Source organism: Drosophila sulfurigaster, chromosome 3 (genome assembly GCF_023558435.1).
Source record: "Drosophila sulfurigaster albostrigata strain 15112-1811.04 chromosome 3, ASM2355843v2, whole genome shotgun sequence".
Taxonomy (NCBI): Eukaryota; Metazoa; Arthropoda; class Insecta; order Diptera; family Drosophilidae; genus Drosophila; species Drosophila sulfurigaster.
In genome coordinates this window covers 20,702,369-20,726,046 of record NC_084883.1, presented here as the reverse complement: position 1 = coordinate 20,726,046, position 23,678 = coordinate 20,702,369, and the positions used below count along the sequence as shown (strand labels likewise).

The 23,678-nt window shown below is 35.3% G+C and overlaps 3 protein-coding genes across 6 annotated transcripts; all 3 read right to left on the bottom strand.

The window, feature by feature from the left end:
* Positions 1 to 24: 24 nt before the first annotated feature.
* On the bottom strand, positions 25 to 19,103 carry LOC133840785 (beclin-1-like protein A). 4 transcript variants are annotated; one of them, XR_009894211.1, is made up of 4 exons: positions 18,958 to 19,103; positions 18,028 to 18,462; positions 2,941 to 4,178; positions 25 to 195 (listed from the first exon to the last, which is right to left on the bottom strand). XR_009894211.1 is itself a non-coding variant. In XM_062272839.1 (3 exons), exon 2 carries the CDS (start codon positions 3,725 to 3,727, stop codon positions 3,059 to 3,061), a length of 669 nt encoding a protein of 222 aa, XP_062128823.1. In that variant the 5' UTR covers positions 3,728 to 4,178; positions 18,028 to 19,101; the 3' UTR covers positions 25 to 195; positions 2,941 to 3,058. The 4 variants fall into 4 exon arrangements, 1 of the variants encoding a protein (XP_062128823.1); XR_009894210.1 differs by having other exon boundaries at positions 2,941 to 4,175; positions 18,028 to 19,102; XR_009894212.1 differs by lacking the exons at positions 18,028 to 18,462; positions 18,958 to 19,103 and adding an exon at positions 7,083 to 7,248.
* Positions 19,104 to 19,479: 376 nt separating this feature from the next.
* On the bottom strand, positions 19,480 to 20,946 carry LOC133840774 (zinc transporter ZIP1). Its single transcript, XM_062272822.1, has 2 exons — positions 19,793 to 20,946; positions 19,480 to 19,620 (listed from the first exon to the last, which is right to left on the bottom strand). The coding sequence occupies exons 1-2, from the start codon at positions 20,898 to 20,900 to the stop codon at positions 19,580 to 19,582; spliced, it is 1,149 nt and encodes a 382-aa protein (XP_062128806.1). The 5' UTR covers positions 20,901 to 20,946; the 3' UTR covers positions 19,480 to 19,579.
* A 1,318-nt stretch (positions 20,947 to 22,264) lies between these two features.
* LOC133844606 (zinc transporter ZIP1) lies at positions 22,265 to 23,603 on the bottom strand. The gene is made up of 2 exons (XM_062278680.1): positions 22,554 to 23,603; positions 22,265 to 22,485 (listed from the first exon to the last, which is right to left on the bottom strand). The coding sequence occupies exons 1-2, from the start codon at positions 23,431 to 23,433 to the stop codon at positions 22,421 to 22,423; spliced, it is 945 nt and encodes a 314-aa protein (XP_062134664.1). The 5' UTR covers positions 23,434 to 23,603; the 3' UTR covers positions 22,265 to 22,420.
* Between the last annotated feature and the right edge of the window lie 75 nt (positions 23,604 to 23,678).

Sequence of the window (23,678 nt, the reverse complement as noted above, 5' to 3'; positions counted from 1 at the left end):
TTTTTTTTTTGTTTATAATTGTGGTTTATCAAAAAATTTGCACTTGTTGTTGCAATTAGTTTTGTGAACACAGTTTTCAGTTTTTTTTTTTTTTTTCAGCAAAGATTGTATTTGTTCTTCTTAAGTAGCTGCAGCGGTAGGTGGACTTAGATTGCTTTTGTTTCGCTCAAAATCCGATCTTCAATAATAACAACACTGTAAACAGAATGAAAGAAGTAGTTTTAGTTAGGAATTTAGTATAGATTTATGATGATTGAAAAGTTGCTAATTTGTTGAATACATTTTTACTCAACTTTACTCTAAGATAAGGTAAATATTTGACGGATTAAGTGCTTAGTTTACTTGTGAATAGAGTATCTTAAAGATACTACCTTGAACTGACGAAAACTTCTAAGTAAATTTAACTCTTAGTGAATCAGATTTTAGATTTGTATTATTTACTATTTATAATAGTTTCTTTTCATTTTCACTCATTCTAGTTAAAAAGAGCTATAACTGTAGGTCAGTTTATTAGAAATTTCTAAAAAGATTTTATTCGAAATAAGTCGGACTTTAACATATGAAAAATTATTTTAAGCTTACTTCTTTTACTTTAAATAAGCTTGGCTTCAATCTAAGCTGATTTATTTAGTATTATTAAATATTTATAATAGTTTGTTTTTTGTTTATATTAATTCTAGCTTTAGCAGAGATTTTTGTTAAAAGATATTACTATAAAGAAGCTTGATATTAATCTGTACAGTTTATTTTAATAATTTCCTTTTTACTTCCACTTTAGTATACATTTCTTAAGGCTTGACTTTAATCTGTTCTGTTTTATTTTGTATTACTAAATTAATATATATTTTCTTATTTATTTCCACTTACTCTTAAGTCAGCAGATTTTTTCTAAAAAGGTATAAAAAAGCTTGACTTGAAACTTATTATTGATAAGTTTCTTTCTGTTTTCAACTTCTGATATTTCATTCTTAAAACAACATTTATATATTTTCATAGCTACTACAAATTAAATTACCTTTATTTGCTGATAAACATTCACTACTTGTCAACATCTACAATGTTTATTACATATATTATATATCTGTCACCACTTATTTTATTTGTATTCCCCTAAGTGTTTGTCTTTTGTGGATTTGCCGTTTGATTAATTGGAAAAGTTTTTAGCCAGAATTTGCGACACGTTTTCAAGTTATTAAGCTGCATGAGTTGCACTTACAAACAAATACGCCAATCCTCGAACTAATCGAATTCCAAATCGAAAAATAATCAATCCAAAAACACAGTTTCAATTTGCCATTTCAATTTGTTTTGCATTCGCAATTTGTTGCTATTCGTTTTGTTGCCACCGTTGAAACCATAAAAACAATAAAAAAAGAGAGAGAAAAAAAACAACAAATCATTTCGTTTGTAAATTCGCGCAGAAACTGTTTGTGCAATTGGCGCTTTCTACATTTTCCCTGTGTGCAGCGTGAAAATTGTTTCGCCAGTCGCCTTCAACTTGACCTCATAAAAATAGCCGAATAAATGTGCAAGGAGCCCCAAAAATAATGCAAAACTGTTTTTGCTCTCGGCTGTGTCTGCGTCACAACATCAACAGCTGATTCTGTTGTTTAATTATTTCGAAATGCTTAATAATTTTATTTAAATTTTGCGCAGCGTTGTTTACGTTTTGCTTACGCTTTGCGTACATTTCTTTTAGTTTTGTTTTTCTTTTTTTTCTTGGCACTCAAAATGTCGCTGTCTGCAGCCTATTTATAGCGTTATTTTCTCTTTAAAGGGGGCCAAAAATGACTTGGCATAATAATTGAACAAACTGACAAAGAGCTAATTACATAATTTGCAAAAGTTGCTTTCAATTGAATAAGTTTTCAAGAAAATGGGGGGAAAAACTATGGAAAATTTCCAAAGACAAACAATTTCATCATATTGGAAAATATTAATTTTTTGTGTGTTGCTTTCAATATTATGTTTTTTAAGGTCACTTTATATATAAAATGAATAATGAGATATAAATATCCAACTATATCATTTCTCTGTAGCGTTTATAGATTGCTTTGATTATTTTTGATTGTCAATTTGTGTAGTCTTATTTCTATAATTTGCAAATCTTTTTAGTTGTGACAGTACGGAAAAAGTTATTAATTTCAATGTATGGTTTTGGACAAATTGCATTCTGAAATTTCACTTAAAAGTTTTTTGAATGGTGAATTCTTGTGCAAAAACCACTAAGTGTACAGCTAAATCTCATTTAGTGGCCGTTTCGTTATACGGAATTGCACTTAACTGTCTGTTTGCTTTGCAGCATACTTTTTGAATTAAATTAAAACTAAGGAAAAGATCTATGAACCACAAAAACATTCGTTGACTTCCCTTAATGCCATTTCGCTTAGTGGCATATCACATTTAAGGGCCTAAAGTGCAGAAGTGATATATTCCAATTATAATTCTACTCTTTTCGTTTTTTCTCTCTGTAGCTTAACAAATGTTCAGCTATTGAAACCTCAATCCGAGTAAACTAATTTATAAAGACCATATTTTGCTTAACGGCCACTTCGCTTAACGTAATTGTACTTAACTGCCTAAACTCTGTAAATAGTATCGAAATTCACATTACTATCCAATATATTTTTATAGTGAAAGCGAAACTGAGGAAAAGGCATATAACTCATAGAAACACTCTTTTGCTTCCCCTAAGAATATTTCGCTTAGTGGCCCATCGCAGTTAAAGCCCTAAAGCTAGGAAGAATTCTATTCTTTTTTTTCTTTCTAAGTTCTATTGAAAGCTCGGATTGAAGTAAACAAGTTTAAAGAGTTTCAAAACAATAAAAGTTGTTTTTTTTTAACATAAGTTAAGATGACAGGCACTTCTGCTTGGGAATCCGGAAAACTAATTCAAATAAAATTGAAGCTGTAATTGTAAGAATGAGTTTTGAGACTTACCTTTCAACTGGCTGACACGTTGATAATGTAATAGCTGTAAGCTGGGTGCGCGACAAGCTGCGATTAAAAACGAAAAGTTGTTTCGAAACGAACGAACAACTTGAAGAGGTCTCCTCGTTTAGAACTTGAACAGTTGGCCTTGAAATTGCAATTGTTTATTATTGTAGTTATAGTTATAGTTATTATTATCACTGTCACTGTCACTGCCGCCAATTACTTCGCCATAATTGCAAAGATCTTCAGTTATATTCAATTCACTTAAAGTGCGTCGTGGTGGATGGGAAAACAACAAGTGTTTATTCAGTGTGGCGGTTCTATTGAAAATTCTTAGACGCGGATCGCGTGGTATATAATGTAGGAACACTTTATTCGATTTGCTGCTGTTGTTATAAGTACGTGGATTGTTGTTGTTGCTATTATCAAAGGCGCTGCTTGTTGTTGTTGCTGATGTTGTCGTTGTCGAAGATTTCTTCGTCTTGATGCTGCGTCTGCTCTTTTTAGGCTTTTTAATAGAGTCCTCAATAGTTGTTGTTGTTGTTAAGATTGTTTTATTTAATGTTGAAGTGTTTGTGGTTGTCGATTTGGTGGCACGATAAAGTGACTTGAACCGAAAGTCATTCATTAAGAACGTTAACGTATTTATCACAGACCAGCAAGAAAAGAATTGAGCAAATCGCTTAACGTTGCTATCGCTCGTTGCGTTGTTGTTGTTCTTAGTCTGATTGTTGCTGTTGTTGTTATTGCAGTTGTAGCTGCCAGTTAACGTGATTAGCCCGGTCACCCACATGCGGCACTTTGATTCCGATGCGAAACTTAGGCGAAATAAAAAACTGAATGGGAAATTAAACGAACAAAAAAACGAACGAACGGATGAACGATTTCGGGAAATTGACCAATTTGATTGATTGATTGACGCACGCAATTGCTGTAACTGTAACTCAACGCGTGTCAAGTGCGCGGCGCATTGTGCGGCTTTTTGGCAAACATATCGATGGCAATTTTACAAGGCGTGTTCTAATGCGCGGCACACGCGGCGTATGATTAATGCGAATTCTTTGCGTTTTGTTTTTGCTTTTTTTTGTTTGTGCTGGGTGTTGTTGCTTGCAACTCAATTGCTGTTGCTGTTGCTGCTGCTCCTGCTGCGTATTGCGTGTTGATGATGATTTATGATTGTTGTTGTAGTCGATTAGCAGCTGATGCTGCCTTCTTATGTCACAGTCTCTGTGCGTTCACTGCTGCTGCAAACAGAGAGAGAGAGAGAGAGATAGAAAGAAAGAGAGCGAGATGAGTATACAAATTAGCTGCGATTTGTTGTAAGCTTTTTAATAAATGATCTCAAATTGACAAGCGCCAAGTCCATTAAGCGCAACACCATAAAATACCACACACACACACACACACAGACAGATATATCATTCGAAACGAGCGCTATATTATCTGAATTATCACACACAAAAGACACTATAAATACTCGCGTATGAATTGCCAAACAATGTACCCAAAGAATTCTATTCATCCCATTGATAAAACAGTACTCGTATTTCGCATTCGAAATATAAACGATGCTATAATACGATGTGTGTGTGCAATACTCGAAATATGCTTGAAGCATGCCTGCATTTTATTGCAGGTCAATTTGCAGAGTGCAGAGCAACACGCCCACTTGGCCAGTTTGAAGCCTGCTGCCTGGTTATTGCCACAATCGAGTTAACTGTGCAGGCGGCGTTTGAGGACATTCAATGTTAGTATAATAGTTTTCAATAAATTTCGAGGAAAATGTGCGAAGAGGTCAAAGATATTTTTTATTCTACTCTAGCTTAAAACACTATTATATATGTAAAGCATATTTATATTCAAGAACAAAACTTGCTTTGAATACACTTTCACTTATTGGATCTTTATCACACAATTGTGTTCCAATCTTAAAACTTAATCTAAATCTTTAGTTAATTGCCTTTATTTCTATTAATCGAGTTGAGCTCTTGATCAACTTGAAACAAAAGCTCAAACGTTGGATTAAGCTAATCTCTAGTGTGTTTACAAAAAAAATACCTTCAAAGTTAATTAAAGCTTGTCCTAAAAGCGTTCATAGAATGCTACAAATAAATTTAAGCTCAAAGCACACAGCGAGGCACATTCGAACCCATAAAGTTTATATATTTTTGATCTGAGTCAACAGCCGAGACAATATAGCCAAGTCCGTCCGTCTGTCTGTCCGTTATATTGCAATCAAATAAAAATTGTAGAAGTTATTTAAGAAATACTTCTGTATGGAAAATTACTCTTACTGCAATTAGGTTTTAGCTGCTTTGGCTGATAATCTGGTATATTTTGACCTTTTTGTTATATTCTGAATGTGATACTTCACCGACATACTAAATATATTATTAGGTACATTTTAGTATTTATTGTGGTATATTATTTAGTATATTTTAAGAATAATACTGCACTGTTATGTCTTTATTCCAAATGGGTGTCGGTATTTCACAGTTGAGCGCACTCGATTATAGCTTTCTTACTTGTTTTTCTATGAATATTACCCTCAAATTAACTAGAAGTTTCTATATAGGAATATGATAAGTGGATATAATGACGCCTTAAAAAATTCCTCAACCACATTAAAATACTTGACTCAAAGTCTGTACTTTTATTTTCTTTGTGTTCTACGACACATCTAGGCCAAAATACAAAAAAATACGTACAGTTATCAATGCGAGTGCTGTTGGGAAATACTCAGAGTGAGACAAGCAAAGTGCCTCGCACATTGCCAAGTTCAATGCTCGATAGGCGACGATTAGCGATTAAATCACTTGAAATTGCATTTAATTATATGAAAATTGTTTTTCTATTTTAAAGTAAATCGAATTAAATAAGCATTTCTGTGGTGTGAAGCAATCTTTAATCGCAAAAATTGCCAGCTTTCAGTCTATAAACTATCCACTAAATGTGAATGCTTATCAAATGTCAATTTGGGTTTCGGCATGCTGATAATCGAACACTTCTACTTCTAATTGTACATACAATGTGATCGAGTGTGTAGTAAAAATAGCCTTGTTGCCTTTACTTCTTTTGTGATGATTATCGTTGAATGTAATATACAGAAACAGTGTTTAACATTGTAGAGAACGTGAACTGATAACGAGTGTAGTTCTTCAGAAATATAAAGCACGCGCCATTGTAATGCGTTGTCTCAAGTAAACAACGTACAAACTTTCACTCCACACTTTCCTTATCATTAGATTATACATAGTACTTAGTTAGTGGCGACTTCCGCAATGACAAAGCTGGGTTTATGCGTGGAATATCCTTGACAAATTTCAAATTCAATTATTCTTGACCATTTTAATTATAGCGTCATTAAATTAATCTTTTGTATTGATTAGAATACTTCTGTTATGCTTATCGCACACGTTTTATTTTGCTCCACGTGTAAACTTAAAAGTTGCTAAGCTTTAGCTTATTAATGTTTTAATTTATGTTTATAGTATTAAGCTAAGCTTAGTATTGTTTTAAGATTATTATATATTTTATTGAATTGTATTTATAGTGCTCTTATCAGCACAAAATGCAACTTTGTCACTTTGTCATTAAATTAAATGCTATAAAACACAAACTGGATTTATCACATAGATATATAGATTAACAAATTCTTTGAACAGTTGATCACTGGTAACAATCATTATCATAACAACAAAAAATTCAGAATTGATCATGATAAACTCTGAGCATATAGCCAAACGTGTAAACCAAAATAGGTCATTGTATTCTTATCACAATAAGCTGTCACTTTGTCACGTGTATACTTTAAAGAATAAATCTCTGTTTTTCTTTATCACAAGAACAAAAATTCGAATATTGATCATGACATACTCTTATAGTACGACACCACGTGTAAACCAAAATTTATAATAATAAATTTTGTGAAGATTTCATTGTATTCTTGGTTATATATATTAATGATTTTTGTTTAAAATATTTTATTGTATTCTTATCAACAAAAAAGCTGTCAGATTGTCACGTGTAAACGTTGAACAAAAAGAATGAATGCATCGGCTGACCCCGCGGCGCCTTGGCGTATGCAACACTTTTTGATCACTTTCACTTAAAAACTAAGAACAATTCAGCAATTGAGGAAAACACACTTTACTCGAATCCCGCACAGATCTTGAGGCCACAAATGGCCGAGTTGAAGAACGCGAACGCGGTGGAAGGTTTAAGGTTGTGGCATGACGAAAGCCATCGAGAGCCGCCGTCGATGCGGCCAAAGAAAACAGTTCAGTTCAGTGGCTCGTTGCCAGCCAGACTAATAAATGAGTGAAAAGATTCGGGCGACAAAAGCCTCCGTCGCAAGACGAAAACGAGTCGGAACTGAACGAAATCAAACGACCAGCGGCGACGAGAAGTGTAGACACAAGAGGAGAGAGAGAGGAGAGGAGAGTAGTATCAGCAGAGGAGAGGAGAGACTATCAGACGAGACGAGACGAGGCAAGAGGGGGAAGGGAGAAGAGCAGAGGTGGGCGGGGTCGAAACTCAGGCTGTAATCGCGGCAATCGTTTGCTTTAATCTAATAAATTTCTTATCAGCAGGCGTCGCACTAGGCGAGCGTACTACTCGTACTTTTACTCGTATACTCTATACTTAATATATATGTATATATGATATGCATGTATATACATATGTATTAGTGTAATCGCAGTTATCGCACTACCTGCCCCACACGCGGCCACTTGACATCCCCCGACGACGCTTTGCCCGACAACTTGTCACTCTTTCATTCTCATTTTCATTTTCTTTTTTCCTTTATTCCTTTCTAGCAGTCTGCTCATTTGATTTGTGTGCATTATTATTGTGCTCAGAATATGTAATTTGCCTTTATATCATTACACCCAACAATGTTACAATTTTTAATCATGACAACCTTGCTCATTATCATGCCAAAGTGGAAACTGATATAACAAATTTGATTATTCAAGGCGACATTTGCATACACTTGTCTGCAAAACAAAACACGTTTTAGTTGAAAAACAAAAATAAGAAAACAAGTTTATTGATTTAATCAATGGATACATTCCATGGCGGGGAAACTGTTAAATGAATCCAAGAAATGATTTAATGGAATGATTAACTGTAAAGTTTTTATTTGGGTTACTGCGGTCGAAGTACTTATTCAGTTATAGATTTATATAATAATGGTAATGAACTTGAAACAAATATTGATATTTATATTGGAATGTATTAATTAGTTTTGCTTAAGATGACATTCTATTTATTAATACTTATGGGATTATCAATGAAGTGTTTTAAAGTTAAAGAAGTAACTAAAAGATGAAAGATCAGTGGCACACCAAAAGATATTTGAATTTTTGCAAGGTAAGAGACTTATAAGATTCACATCTAGTCCATCCAAAACTAATATTTAATTATAATAATAAAAAAAAATTGGAATACATTAATTTTAGTTTTCGTGGAGTTTAGGAATGAAAACGAGTGATTGCCTTTGATCTTGATATATTTAAATTCAAAGTGTCTTATCATTTTGTAAAGAAACTTATGAAAATTGTTCTCTGAAAGTATTTGAAAAGTATTTCAATTCATAAAGGAACAACAGAAGAATGAATTTCTATAAAAGTAGATCAAGTTGAAGACCTTTAAAGCCAGTTCTTTGGTATTAGTGTTAGAGTTAATTTTAATTATATCTCACTGTTTAAAATAAATAAATAAAAGTAATCTTTTGTAATATTGGAAAAATTCCATATTTTCAAATTATCTACTTAAACTAAACAAGATAACTTAAAATGTAAAATGATTATGAATAGTTCCATTAAGAAGTGTACAACGATTGATTTTTTAATTATCAGAAGACACTATTAATGAAAGAATAGGCTCATTGTCATGAATCAATTACTGAATTACAGAAATAGTTAGACCGAATGAACCTAGAGCAATAACTAATAAAGAGTGATAAGCAATCTACTAGCAAAGCAAATAGAATGGTCTAGAAGCAGGAATTAACTAGTTCTTAGAAAAGCCCCTTAAAATTAACAAATTTTATAAGTCAACCCTTAATGAGTGCTTTATTTAAGAGTAGACGTAATTTGATAGAAGTCTCTGATCATATTGCTGACATGTGCTGGCATAATCCAGCTAAGCTAATTGTTTAGTGCGGCAACAACAAATAAACGACATTGTATGAGAACAATGTGAACATTTAAAATACTTAATTTGAATTATATTGTTTTATGGATCAATTGAGATAAACCTAAATGCGCGATAAGCTCGAATATTTTCATTGCTTTATGCCTTTATTAACGTAGCAGTGAGTGTGTGAATATTCTGTGTATGTGTGTGTGTGTGTGTTTTTGCGCTATTGTATTTGGTGTGATACCAATACAAAGTGGTTTGATGCTGACCTACGCCAGTTTGAATTCGGTTTTTTTTTCTTTCTTGTTTTTTGTGTGGGGTAATTGCGATAGCCGAAAATCAGGAACTAGGCCAATGCAATAAACTTCTTCGCAAAGTCATTCGCTCTGCTGCGTAGTAAGCTATTCATAAGCATAGACACAATCATATTTTCATACTCATATATTCATATTCACATTCATATATTCTTGATTGGCCTCGCTTCAAGTTTCAATCATAAAAGAAAAGGCCATTTCCATAAAGAATACGATATTATGATCACAGGTTTTGCATTTATTTATTGCTAAATTGTCAGTTGCCAGGAAAGCTTAATTCTTATTGATTCAATTGATAACTGATGCCATAAGACGAGTTTTGATTTGGAAATGCAGGAAAAATAGAATAGAACGAAAAAGATCAAATATAAATCTTTACCATATTATGTGGTATATTTCGGTATTTTTCAAATGTAGTAGTGGTATAAAAATATACGAAGTATACATTTCAGTATGTGAATTTGGTATATTTGAACGAAAATACCACAATTTACATTGTTTATATATTTCGATGTGCTCTTGTGATTACACATTCTTGTAATTTCTCTTACAATTTGTTGTAAATAGAAACTTATTGCTCTACTTAAAACTAATTAATCTAATTACAAGTGTTTTCCATTAGTAAGTAAGAAAATTGCATTTGTGCTTTCTCTCAAAGCAAAACTAAAAATATCCTTGGTCTCGTTTACCTTGAGATTGCAAGAAAAAGGCAAAGCATGATAAGTATTTCTGTGTTGGTTGAGCAAGAATTTAATGCAGTCAACAAGCTGACAGTTGGCTTAACACACCTTAAGTGTTATGAATGGTCTTGTCTGACCGTTAAGCCTGTCAACCATTTGATTCCCTTTTGCAATGCGATTCGTCGCTGACTGCTTAATTGATGTAGTTCGAGCAATTGAAACCGTGTAATTGATAGACGAAATCTGACCCCCACATCAACTTGTGAGTGCAATACGATTGTTGTTTGTTAGGTCTTTAATAGATTTGCGGTTTCAGGTTATCTACGTAAAACGGTAGTCTGAATAGTAGTCGATACAATTAATTGTTGCATTTATGCCCATGTCATTGACATCACTTCACAGTTTGCATTGCATTTATAAAGCGATTTTATGCTTCATTTGCAATGAGAAACGTGACATGAATAGACAAGTTTTGTATGCCTTTCATTTGCATCATTTGCATAACTGAGACGAGGAGATAACAAGAATTATACAAATACGGAGGCGCAGTGCCAAACATGTGAGTTTGACTCAGCTAGCATATGCACAGGATTACAATTAATCCCTTTGAACGTGACTTTATAAATTAATAATGGCTTAAGAGTATAGAAATTCCAATAAAGGTAATTTATAACATATTGTTGATAGCATCCATTATTTAAACATTACTATAGCAGCTGTAGAGTATAGGAAAAAAGTGTCTGATTCATAAAGCTTATTTTGATATAACTTTTATGCAAAATGCAGCTATAATAAACCGCACTTTAACATTGATAGTTTAGTTGATCAAAGCGCTGCAGTACTTTTTCAACTGTTCAACCAGCTTAAGAGCTAGGTTGTCAACCATGCATGCAACATGCCGCACACCAAGAAATCCTTCAGCACAAGCAGGCAAAACAAAAAAAACTGTTTGTGGATGTGCCCCTTGAAAGTTGCTTGGAAAGCGGAAAAAATGTGTGACAGGCAAACAAGTGCATATAAAAAAGGTGTCACTGTGGCAAAGTCAAATGCACACACAACAAAAATACACCAACACACATACACACCTAGAGAGTCGGCGGCATGCTTTGATGTTTCTGTGTGTTTGTGTAAGAGAGAGTGCTTATTTAGTTGCTGCTGCCTCTTGCGGCACTGACAAATTGCAACAATAAAGCGCAGCCAGCAACCATTTCTTTTTTGGCCACAACAGCAACAAACCTAGGGCGAAGAAGAAAGAGATGGAAAGGGAGAGAGAATGAGATGCAGATAGCGAGGCAATGTTGTGTGCTAAAGGATTATTTATGCTTTTTGCCTTAAACTTGACAAACTTTTGTGGTCACACACAGACACTTGTAAAGGCGTTTTTTTATTGATTATTTTTTGTACCCACTGCGAAAAGTTTAAAAGGGTCTTATAACTTTGTGACAACAGAAAGTTGTCAGAAGAAACAACTATGGAATATGCAGTATATAAAGGTAGGTAAAGCTCTGGATCAAGGCACGGCCCAAACAATAAGAGCTAGGAAAGATGGCTTATAAAATTTCACTGTACAATAAGGCTGGAATTAAAATATCCTACTCTCAACCATATTAAATTGTGTATACAAACAAGAAAAGTTTATTTCTAAGATTAAATTTACATATTCCGAATAATTTCTTCACGTTATTTTAAACACTTCCTGAAAGTAATTAGCAGGTGTCTCAAAGTCGAGTATACTCGGTTTTTCGCTTGTTATACATGAATATATTTGTGCTTGCTGTGTGTACATGAGCTCATTCATGTGTATATCCTGTGCATATAAAATGAGATTCGTCGCTTCTGATTTCTCTTCATATACATATATTTTTTTTGGTCTCGCAACACAAAAGAAAACCCAACTCGGCAAAAAGAAAATCACTTTTCAGTTTGAATTGCTGTACATGAAGTCATCGCATGCTCTGATTTATGCAAGGAAAAAGGCAACTTTTCAACCGCCATAAACCTTTTTAATTTTTTGATTATTTAAATAAATAATTCTCGGCAAAAAATAAATGAAGAAAACTAAACAAATTGAAATCTGATTTTATAGTTCATATTTTCTTTTACGAGTTTCGCTAAAGGCAACCCACAAAAAAGAACGGAAACAGAACAAGGTCGTTTCAAATTTAAGGGTGGCAGTAATAAATGAAAATATATACCTAAAAATGTTGAACTTTTTCTTTTGACGTGCACGCAAAATCGCCAAAGGGGGGACCAAAGGTTAGAATTAAAATTGCAATTAGCTTAAATGCAAATAAGAGGAGCTCAGCTGGAAATCCAGTTGAGATGCAATTTGCAAATTAAATCAACTGTTTGTGAATACCCTGTATAATCATAAGCAGTTAAAGCTGCACAAATTTGTATTCGAAATCAATTATTTAGAATATCTTAGAACAATAATTTAATTAAAATAAGTCTGATTTTTGTGTTCACACACTCAACAATCACATTTTCATTAATGTAACTGAATAAATCCATATTCATATAATACATTATATATTTACATTCTTTTGTTGACTGCTATGAATAGAAACGTATTTAGAATAATGAATAATTTCCACAGTGTGTCAATCGAAAACAGCGATACGAATTAATTACAACTATTCAAACGGGTTTATTCGATAAATTAATATTAAAGCGGAACTAGAAATAGAAAGGAAAATACGAAAATTGAAAAGTCGACAAATAAATGGATTAAATTCAATTTCAAATGCATTGATTAATAAAATATGCCGATTGTAAATTGTAAACCTTAATTAATAGATGATCAATTAATTGTATCTGATTGAAGCTGACAAGTTAGGAGGTAGATTATTAGAAAAACAAAAAGGAAATGGGCGAAACTTGAAGGTCACTTGAAATGAGAAATTTAATAGACAGCAAGATGACAAATTGTAGATTAGCCAGCGGACAATGTTGTTTGGCAAGAGAACGGAAGGACGAAGGACGAAGGACCAAGCAAGGACGAACCACTCGACAAGCGATGCGACAAGGACAAGTGGCATGTGATGTAATTACGCAAAAATAAATGGGGAAATAAAGAAGAGTTAAAAGCGACGGCGACACAGCTTCAATAATCACATCACATGACCAACTTTTTTCTTACCCTTTTTGCACGTTTTCTTTTGTTTGTCTTTTTTTTTTTTTTTTTTGCTCGTTTGCTCTACTTACTTTGCAAATTGTGTCCGCTCGCGATAAATTTGCTTTGTTCACAAAGAGTGAGAAAATGAAAGAATGCAAAACTCAATTGGAAACAAGTTGAAATTGTTTTCTTAAAGTTTCCTGTGGTGTTGTTGTTGCACAGCCATCGCGGCTTCAAATTGAATCACGACTGAATTGACTGACAATCTGGACACCAAACAACAAACTGCACTCGACTCGATTCTCGGCTCTTTGTGATGATTGAGATATGGATATATTATTATTGAAGGCATCGAGTAACTCTCTCTCTATCTCTCTCTCTTGCTGTCGCTCTGCCTCACCCTCTCAATTCTCTAGACTTAGTTTCTCGCTCTCCCCATTCTGTATCTCTTTCTCTTCAACATCTGAGCTCATATCTTTGGCTTGTTTGTTCGCCTTTAATTTTCTAAATGCCTTTCAGCATTTTCAACCACTAACTCCATTTGCTATGGATTGTTCTTTGTTTTCTCGAGTCAGTGGAAAATTACCAGTTGACACCATAAATGCCCCTCATGAGTGAGTTGTTCTCTCTCTCACTGATGGAGCAAAGTGTATTCTTTTCTTTAGATTATTGCGCAGCTCGACTTTAAAGAAATGTTTATCACTTCTCTAATGGTGAAAGTGCAACTTTTAGAACTGTATGAAAAACAACATTATACTGCATGGAAGATTGCAGAAAGTGCAACTTTTGAAAATGGCTTGACTTATTTAAAATTTTTCTCTTCATTTCAGATCATTGCATTTTCGATATTGATTAAATAATAAACTTTCTTTCGACATACAAACAATCTGGATTAAAGATTTTAATCTTGATTTTAGTACGTTTTTTCTTTCTGTGAAGATGTGCTTTGCTCTCTGTTAAATATAATATTGTTATTTAATAATTAAGAACGTTTTCGTTAAGACTCTTGAGAGATCTTCTAAAGTATTCATGGATTGTATGTTTCAATTTGGAATATCTCCCTTTTATTTTGATTTAGAAACAGAATTGTAATATGTACTTCCAAATTTGTTTTTCATTAAAAAAAATAAGCATTCATTTAACATTCAAACCTCTCCATAAATTTTAACTAACCACATACTATTCAACAATTTCAGCATTTGAGATAAGTGCGTTATACACATGTCTTCATTAAACACAACAGACATAAATCTTCATCAAATCTAATATTCAAGTATAGTTCAAGTTGGTCGAACTATTGACATTTCGTGTGTCAGGCAATGTGACTGACGTTTTTAGCACATTTCGCACGTTTGACAAATAAAATTACATAGTTGCACCATTGTCGACGTTCTACGACGGCTACGATTATTTTATGCAAATGGTAGCTTAACGGACATGCGATAAGCACGTGGACCCTCATGTCCTGGCAAAAACGCAAAAAGTTTTCATTTTCACAATCTGCTCTTGGATGGATGAAATTTATGTGCGTGTCCTGCGGCAGCATTTGCGAACAATTTGAAAGTTCGCCGGGCGAAGTGAACAAAGACCAACGAATTAATTCGCAAATTGCATGCTAAACTCATTTATTATTATGATATGGCGAAAAGTAGTTTAATAAACTGCACATGCTCGTAATTCAGACATATGTTATATGACCTTGACGTGGCAGATATTCATGAAACACTTCATTCTTATTTAAATAACCTTTGTGTTTTTATTTTGCAATTGTTATAAAACTTTCAGAACATGAAACGAATAAACTAATATGAATATTAGTTGAATTTAAATACAATTCTATTTGTTTTATTATTTAATAATAACAAAATGAATACACATAACAAAAGAATATATACGACTGTTCGTTACACCCTTGAACACATAATTTATCATATGGTATGATGATATATAATTATAAATGCTGATGGGTGAGGTTGAAAATTTTAGTGTTTGCAATTTATGAAGATTCCGCCTGTCCAACAATGATAATGTTCATGAATTTCGTTAGTTTTGTGTTATTGTTTGCAAACGGATTACCAACAAAATAAACTTTCAAAACGAGTTTTGCAATTATGCAAGGTTCATGTGATGATTTACTATGTACGCATTTCCCTGTGACGTTGATGCAAAGTGATAAGATAAATTTAATATGAAAACATTTCAGTTTCGTTATCAATCTGCTGCTGAAGCAGAGGTTCCTTGACACTGACGTCTCCTCAACTAATGAGATTTGTCTAGTCTCAGCACTCATTAGAGCAAAAAACCCTGCTGAGAAGCATAGCTGCAGGGTATTCAATTTGACTTTCCTACATCTCAATTTGTCAATATAAACGTCAAGCTTTGTGCATGTTATGTGCATACGAGTGTTTCATCTACAAACATGCGACACAACGTCATCATCATTATCATTATTATTGTCATTATCATAATCATTAACAAGTCATCTGAGTGCGTCTCACGCAGCAGCTGCTGTCAACCGGTTTGAGGTATATATTTTTATTGATTTTTTTCTTTTTTTTTTTTTGCTGGCTGAGGTTTGTAAAAGTATACACAACTGAACTTTGAGTGTATTCATATCATGCGTGTGTGTGTGTGTGTGTGTTGTACTCGAGTCTCGAACGTAATCAGCTGTTTGGCTCTTAACACTGACACACATTGTGCCGATTGTCGAGTATCGAGACTCATTTCAAATGCTAAAAAGCAGTACCGGTTTCGTCATCAGCTGTTCAGCTGGTTTTTGTCTTTGTTCCTCGGTTCGTTATTAACATTATTGACAATAACATTTGTGTTCTGCTCAATAAAAAAAATTAATTGAAGACGAATGGCAAACAGTGACTTTTGTTGAAGCTTTTCGTTTGACAAGTGTTCTTCGAAAAGATTTGGCGCTATAAATACATATTTGTTGACAAGCTTTTGATAATTAAAAGTTGAATGCATATTTATGCACTTATATAGCTTAATTATGAATTGCGCAATGAAATGTCTAATGCTTGAAAAGATTTAGTATTTATTTAAATGCTGATTTATGTGTACATATTTATTTATTAATTAATTATAAAGTGTCTAAGCAAGTATATATTTTTAAGCAGACTCAAATGTCTTCGTTTACTATTTTTATAATGAAATGTCTAATGCATTAAATGAAATTATCACCAGCGGAAAAAGTTGTTTGAATCTTTTTAAGCTCAATTTGATTTGCCACAACAAATAGATAAAATTTGGTCTTCCATCATAATGTCCAATTTTGTGACTCTCATTACGTGGCTCATTAAATCCGGTATTGTTCATTGGTTGTGGTGGTGTGCGACCGTTAAATGCTAATGATATTCTCAAACTAATTGCAAGCTGCAAATATAAAAAACGAGTTTTAAGGTTGTCATCTAACTTTGCTTCTTAAAGCCAGTTTGCAATGAGTAACTGTTAAGTGCAATGCACCAAAAAAAACAAAACAACATGTAAATACTTTAGGCCAAGGACAACAACGTCGAGGAGAATGGTTTTCAATTACTTGAAATCAAATTTGCAGTTGGCCAAGAACGATAAACCAAAAACTAAACATGGCATGACATTTTGGACGAAACCATCAAAGTGTCTGTAACCATAGCCAAAGCCAAAGCCAACCATCATCCATTTACATGAACATAAATCTATCTATCTATCTGTCCATTTGTCGTTGTGTGTGAAAATGTGTGAGCTTTTTTTTGGGAAGGAGGGAGGAGAAAGGACATCGCTCGGCTCTGCAGACGAAAACAATAAAACTCAAATGGGAAATGGCAAAAACCGACAAAATGGCGACGCGCGTGTGTTGACTTTTTTCTTCTTCTTCGTTTCTTGTTTTTTTTACTTTTTGGGTAACCGAATACTGTGCCCCACTTTCAATGCGGTTTTCCCCTAATTCCAGCGTTGGCCTTATGCAAATAACGTGGCTCAGAAGTGTGTGCAAATCATCCCCAGACAGCTTGTCGCGGCCAAAGCTAGCGAATTGAAGCATAAACCAAGGTCACAAATCCCGGCAATAGAATTAGGCGCATAATCAATTAATTTTCCCTAATTTTGTACATTAATTGAGTTACCACAAAAAAACATTCACGCGGAATGTGCTTCAACGATAAGTTGGGGGAGTTTTGCTTTTGTGGACTCTTGCCTTATCAGCGTGCTCATTGTTTCGCTTTTATCGTTGTCTTTCTGTCTCTCCATTCACATTACACAAAAACCTATATATGACGAATATCGCGATATGGCTGCATAAGCAACAACTACGACATGTAGAAAAAGAAAATACAAAAAAAAAAAAGAGAGCTGCATACTGATTTTAATGCTAAAGCCAATTGCGTTGTAGGGAAAATAAAATATATTATATATTCAAGTGACGCAAAATATTGAAAACATTTTTAATGGAATTTTCGAAGAGTGGCTAAAAATAGCTAAATCATCTGATTTCAAAGACATTTATTTATGTGTGACAAAATAATAACGAATGCGAAGCGATCCGAAGCAAAGCAAACAAAGCATTAATCATCCCATGTGTCTATAATATAAATGTAACTGTAGATATAAATATACACATATTTATCTGTATAACATTATATACTATAAGTATGTGACGCAAATGTGAGTACTTCAACACACACGCTCAATGAATATTCATGTCTGAAACACAAACATACATATGTATACATATAGAATACATATCGGAAGAACAAATAACAGAAACAAGGTCAATGTGCTTTGGCTCTGGTGTTGCGAATAACATTTGTAATATACTTAAGATAACATTCATACGAACTTTACGCACCTGATCCAATGAAAGTTAAGTAACTTGTTCTGATGTGCTTCCCAAATCCGCCAGTTAATCTTTAGCTAAGTAATAACCATTTTGTTTCAATTGATATCTTATTTGTTCGTATTTTACCGTAAGGTTTTTAACAGTTTACATTGTAGGTCAAACGACAGCACTTTAAAGTTGTTATTTGGAACCAGTCTTTATTTAAACAAAAGTGTAAAGCACTTGTATATATGTATGTTTTATATTTTATTTTATTTTCGTTTGTTTACGATTCGCACAGTGGGTAGAAAACGCATCAATGGGGCATATGAATTTTAAGTAGCGGTACTTTAAAGCTCTGCAGAGATTGTTCAATGATTGTTTAAGTACTTTTTTGTTGTTGTTGTTTTAGGTGATTGTATACAAATTGCACAACGTTTATTGTCAGGTTTGTGTTTTGCGATTCTGTTATGTAAAAAGTACAAAAAAGATTTAAGGTCTACTTTCAATAATTTCACGAAACATTCGTGTCACGCGTTGGTATTTAATAATTATTTATTTTCTCTCTCGTTCTCTCTGTGCCTCTGCGGATTTTTATTCCCTTTTGCAGTTTACGCTTTAATGTTCGTATTCCTTTTGTGTGTGTGCTTCTTTTTGTTTTTGCTCTTTTTGCGGCTGATGTTTTGTTACTACAAACTCATCCACCCAATGTGCGGGAGTTTCGATTTTTCTGTACGGAACGTATGAAGCGAGCAGGGGGAGGGTGGCCAATGACAGCACCGCCCAACAACGCAAGTTCACTAGAAGTATTTGGCGGTTGGAATAAACAAATGCACCCACCAAACATACACACATACAGGCACACACCCACACTGTGTCAAATAGCGGTAAGGAAGAACGAATTGAGAGCACGCACACCAATTGATATAAAACGCAGAGACGCGTCTAAACAAAATTTACCGAATTGTGTTTAATTTATAAGTTAACACGTTTACACGAAAATTATTGTGACAAAAGCTTTACGAGCACTGGACTGACGCTTTGAATATTTCAATTTAGATTTCTTCCGCTAACACGACCGTTCGATTCCGCAACTACAAACTGTTATGCCTTGGGCGATGTTAACGCGATTTTGTACTCAAATGACACTGCTAATAACATGTTGTGCTCGCACGAGCTGTTAAACAGATTATTTTGCGCAGTGGCGTAGACAAACTGAAGGGTTGCTCGTAAATATAGTAAAAACCCGGTTTATTGATAGAGAAATAAGTTAATTAGTAATATATAATTGTATTAAATACAATGACAAGTTCGTTAGAGCTCTTTGACTGCCAAAACATTCGATTTTCCTGATATAATTTCTCTGTTAAGTTTAACAGACTAACGTTATGTTATTTAACGTACCCAAAAAGTGTGTACACACTGAAAACATTTTGATAAGAGCGCAAAATTTAAATTCAAAACGTTTACAGTGAAAGTCTTTTTGTTTTTTCGTTGTGAAATCTAACATGAATGGTTTATTCTAACTAAAATTAAATAATTATATGACACACATGGTGATTAACTTCTCCACCCAAAGACTCTAAGAGCAAGAGTCGCTGTCAGCACCTTCCGCTTCATCGGCTGTGAAAAATTAAAAATATAACATATATTAGTTATTTAATCAAGTCCACGTGCCTGCGGCTTAGCAGTAATCAATTAAAATGCCTAGTGATGCCTTAAGACATGCATTCTGTCAATCAAAGCTATACCGGCGTTTCTTGCTTATCAGTCACCAGTGATATCGATTACTTACAAAGTATTTGGAGTCCAAACATTAGCGCAAAGCCCGCCAGGCAAGCGATATAGGGACGCCAGCCGGCATGATTTTGTGTGAGGATCTCAAAGAAGACCACATAGAGCAGCGTGCCACAGGCAATGCCCTGCAGTATACCCGATGGAACACTCGGCTGATCCGCATTCGCCTGCTGGCTAATCCCGATTCCAATGCCGATGCCAATGGGCGTCACAATCGAGAACGTGATGAGATAGATGATGGCCAGAGAGGTGCGAGTGCGGGCCACCAATAGTTCCATGCCCACACAGAAGGCCAGCACCAACTTGTGAGCAGCGACGGCACCAAACATGAACCACACCGTGCCCACTGTATTCTCGAGGCCAATGGCCATGCCCTCAAAGAGTTCGTGCAGCGACAAGGCCAAAATTATTCCCAATCCGCGCATGGAGGCGCCACCGTCCTCCACGGGCATGTGAGTGTGACCATGGCCATGGCCGTGACTATGACCATGACCAGTTGGAGCCGCTTGTTTTGCTTCTGTTGGCCGCTCCAGATCACAATGCTGATGAGCTGCTTGCTCCGGCTCTTTATTTTTTAGGGTTTCCACTTTGCTGCTGTGTCTGCGGCTGTGACCACGTTGAAAGGCGGCACTGGCCAGTGACTCCTTGCGGCTAAGTTTTCGCTGATGACGCAGCATGACCAAGTGCATCAGCTCGTCTAGTGCATACATGAGAAAGAAGCCGGTGCACATGAGCATCTCGGTGAGAGCAAATGGAGTTGAAGCCAGAATACCGCAGTGCTGCAGTTGCTCCACATCCTCGATAATCTCGGGCAGCATGTGCAGAAATGTGGTGCACAGTAGAACCCCTCCACCAAAGTAAATGAGGCATCGCACCACCGTTGAGGCACGCGTCTCTTCGGGATCCTGTTGCGTCCACTTGAAGCAGCGATCCAACATATAAGGCAAACTGCCGCACAGCACAGTGACCACAATTAACACAACCATGGCGACAACTTTAGCCACCAGCAATCCATGGCGATCCAATGTTGTGTCCCGCTCCTCGATAGCCACCTGGGCAATAACCGCTGTCGCCGCCGTGGTTGTTATTGTTGGCATTCCGTACATCTTGACGCGAGCGAATGTGAACCGAAAGTGTCTGCACTGTGGTTAAAGTGCTACCACATATATAGTCTGTTGCCTCCATATCAGACAGTCGTAAATTATATATCGAAGCACTGATTGACAGGGGAAATTACGACCTAACTGGGGAAGCAGATTATACGAACGAAGTTCATCAATTGCCAGACCGATCGTCGGACTCGACTCTTCGGGTGATAGAATATTTCTATTTTACTTTACTCTTATTTTTATTTCTTCTTTGTCGGTGTGATTAATTCACATTGAATTCGATTGTTGGAAATGCTATCGTATTTTCAATCAGTTCAGATAATAATGGTGATACAAGCTTGATCTATCTACAATACACAATTGGCACACTGAAGTTAACAAATAATATTCGCATTTCCGCTGGGCAGTGTTTATTGTTAAGCTGTTTTTATCTTTCTCGGAAAATGTTTGTGGACAATAAGTTTATCTCAATAATCAACTGTAAAGCTCTTTCTTCTTTGTTATTAAAGGTAGAAAACTTTTATAATTATATTTACTCCTCGTAATTTGTATGTTTTAATATTCAGGACAGTGGATCACAGCGTATTTCAACCGTCACTAAGCGACAACTTTTAATCATTATACTGGACAAACTAAGGGCGGCATTGAATTTATTTAAACGCAGGATTTTAGTTTAATGCTTTAACATAAAATATATCATTTCATTTATTTTCTCACTCTTTGCTTACTATATAAAATAATTGAAAAACAACCACCAGCAAACAAGTGGAAATAACTAATTAAAAATATATTAATATAACTATGTATTTAAAACATCGTATGACCTTCCTCTTGGTTACTAACTATTCCCAGACGGTTTGAAATCGATTCTATCAATGTTTTATAATATCAGGGCTAATATTTTCCCATTCCTCTCCTAAGGTCAGATTTGTTGTGAATTGGCTATTTTGAATGTTCAAATGGCTCACAAATTCTCTATAACATTCATGTCAAGTGATTGAACTATTGGATGGATGGCATGAGGCCATTAGCCAAGTCTATTCCCACCTTATGTTTTGGGACATTGTCTTGTTAGAAGCGGAAATCTTCTCTAATGCCCAGTTTATCCGCTCTTTGAAGTAAATTGACCTTTAGTACCTATATAAGGAATATATTTTATAACTGTATTTCAAAGTAGAGTTTGTGAAAAATATAAAATATTAGTTTAACGTAAATAAACCAATAACTTTTCACACATGTTCGCATATGGGAAATAAAAGAAACAAAGAGTTGCAATTATATAAAAAGAGTACGATTGAATGATTCCATTGCAATTGTAACACAAACCATACTAAAAAACGTTTTTGTTTGTTCTAAAATAAATTTATGTGAAAACAAAATTCATCGAGTTGTTCGTATTAAACTTTAAGCTTAAGTGAAGTTCGAGTTCATCGATGCCATCAAAAGTTTTGCAAGCAGCTTTCGAATGTTTTGAATCTTTCAAAACAATTTTACTTAAAGTGTTAATTACTTTCAAGTTAGTTGACACTATTGGCCACATGGCTGGGGCATTCGTAGCCACCTTTACCCTTCGCTTCGACCACTGCAATGGATTTTCGGGTAAGAAATAAACAAGCTTCACAAAGTTTACTCAAAGTTCAGCCAACTTACCTGCGATTTGCAGCCCAAACATGAGCACAAAGCCGCCCAGGCAGCAGAGGAAGATGCGCCAGCCAGCATGATTCTTGGCGACAATCTCATAGTAGACTACATAGAGCAGAGTGCCGCAGGCAATACCCTGTAAAATTCCAGCCGGAATGCTGGGTTGATTCGCACTCGCTGTCTCGCTGACCGCAATGCCAATGCCCACGCCAATGGGCGTCACAATGGAGAACACAACCAGATAGATGACCGCAATTAGCCAGCGTGTGTGGGCCATCATAATCTCCATGCCAATGCAAAAGGCCAAGACGAGCTTGTGGGCCGCAATGGCTCCGCACATGAACCAAGTATTCTGCACACTCTCCTCGAGGCCAATGGACATGCCGCCAAAGAGTTCATGCAGCGACAGCGCCACAATGATTCCCAGGCCACGCAGCCAATTGGGTTCCGCCACCTGCTCCAGCTGCTGTTGCTCCTTGTCTGTGCCTTCCTCTAGAGCCTGCTGCAGTATCTCCTGCTTCTTGCGCTGCTGTCGTCCAACTATGAAGTACATCAATTCCTCAATGCCGTACATCAGAAAGAAGCCGGAACACATGAGCATCTCGGGCAGCGCAAATGGCGTTGTCGCCAGCATTTCGCATTGCTGCAGTGCATCCACAACGCCAACCACCGCGGGCAGTATGTGAATGAAAGTGGTGGCAATTAAGACGCCGCCACCAAAGTTCAATAGACAAAGCACTGCGAGAAAGTCCCGAGCATTGCCCACATTCCGTTCAGTCCATTTGTACCAACGATTGAGGACATAGGGCAGAAAGCAGAAGATTAATGTGACCAGCAGCAGCACCACAATAACCACAACTTTGGCAACAACTAATTGATGATCGTTCATGGCGCCACCAGCTATGAGAACTCTCTAATTTGAATGCTCTCTCCTGGCCAACATTATATACCGCAGTTGCGAAAGCCTATCTGTTTACAAATATCGCCAGAAATCTGTCATAAGTACCTCCATTATCCCTAGAAAGCCTTTAAGAGTGTTCCTAAAACAAGAATTTAAAGTTTCCGCATTGAAAATGCCTTAAAAATACAGTAAAGATTCGAGAAAAGGTATTCAGCTAAAAAGCGGCATTTATG

Coding starts and splice junctions, on each gene's coding strand:
- LOC133840774 (XM_062272822.1), bottom strand. CDS start 20,900: ATGTACGGAATGCCAACAATAACAACCACGGCGGCGACAGCGGTTATT. Junction 19,621..19,792: donor GTTTGGACTCCAAATACTTT/GTAAGTAATCGA, acceptor AATTTTTCACAG/CCGATGAAGCGGAAGGTGCT.
- LOC133840785 (XM_062272839.1), bottom strand. CDS start 3,727: ATGTGGGTGACCGGGCTAATCACGTTAACTGGCAGCTACAACTGCAAT.
- LOC133844606 (XM_062278680.1), bottom strand. CDS start 23,433: ATGAACGATCATCAATTAGTTGTTGCCAAAGTTGTGGTTATTGTGGTG. Junction 22,486..22,553: donor GTTTGGGCTGCAAATCGCAG/GTAAGTTGGCTG, acceptor AATCCATTGCAG/TGGTCGAAGCGAAGGGTAAA.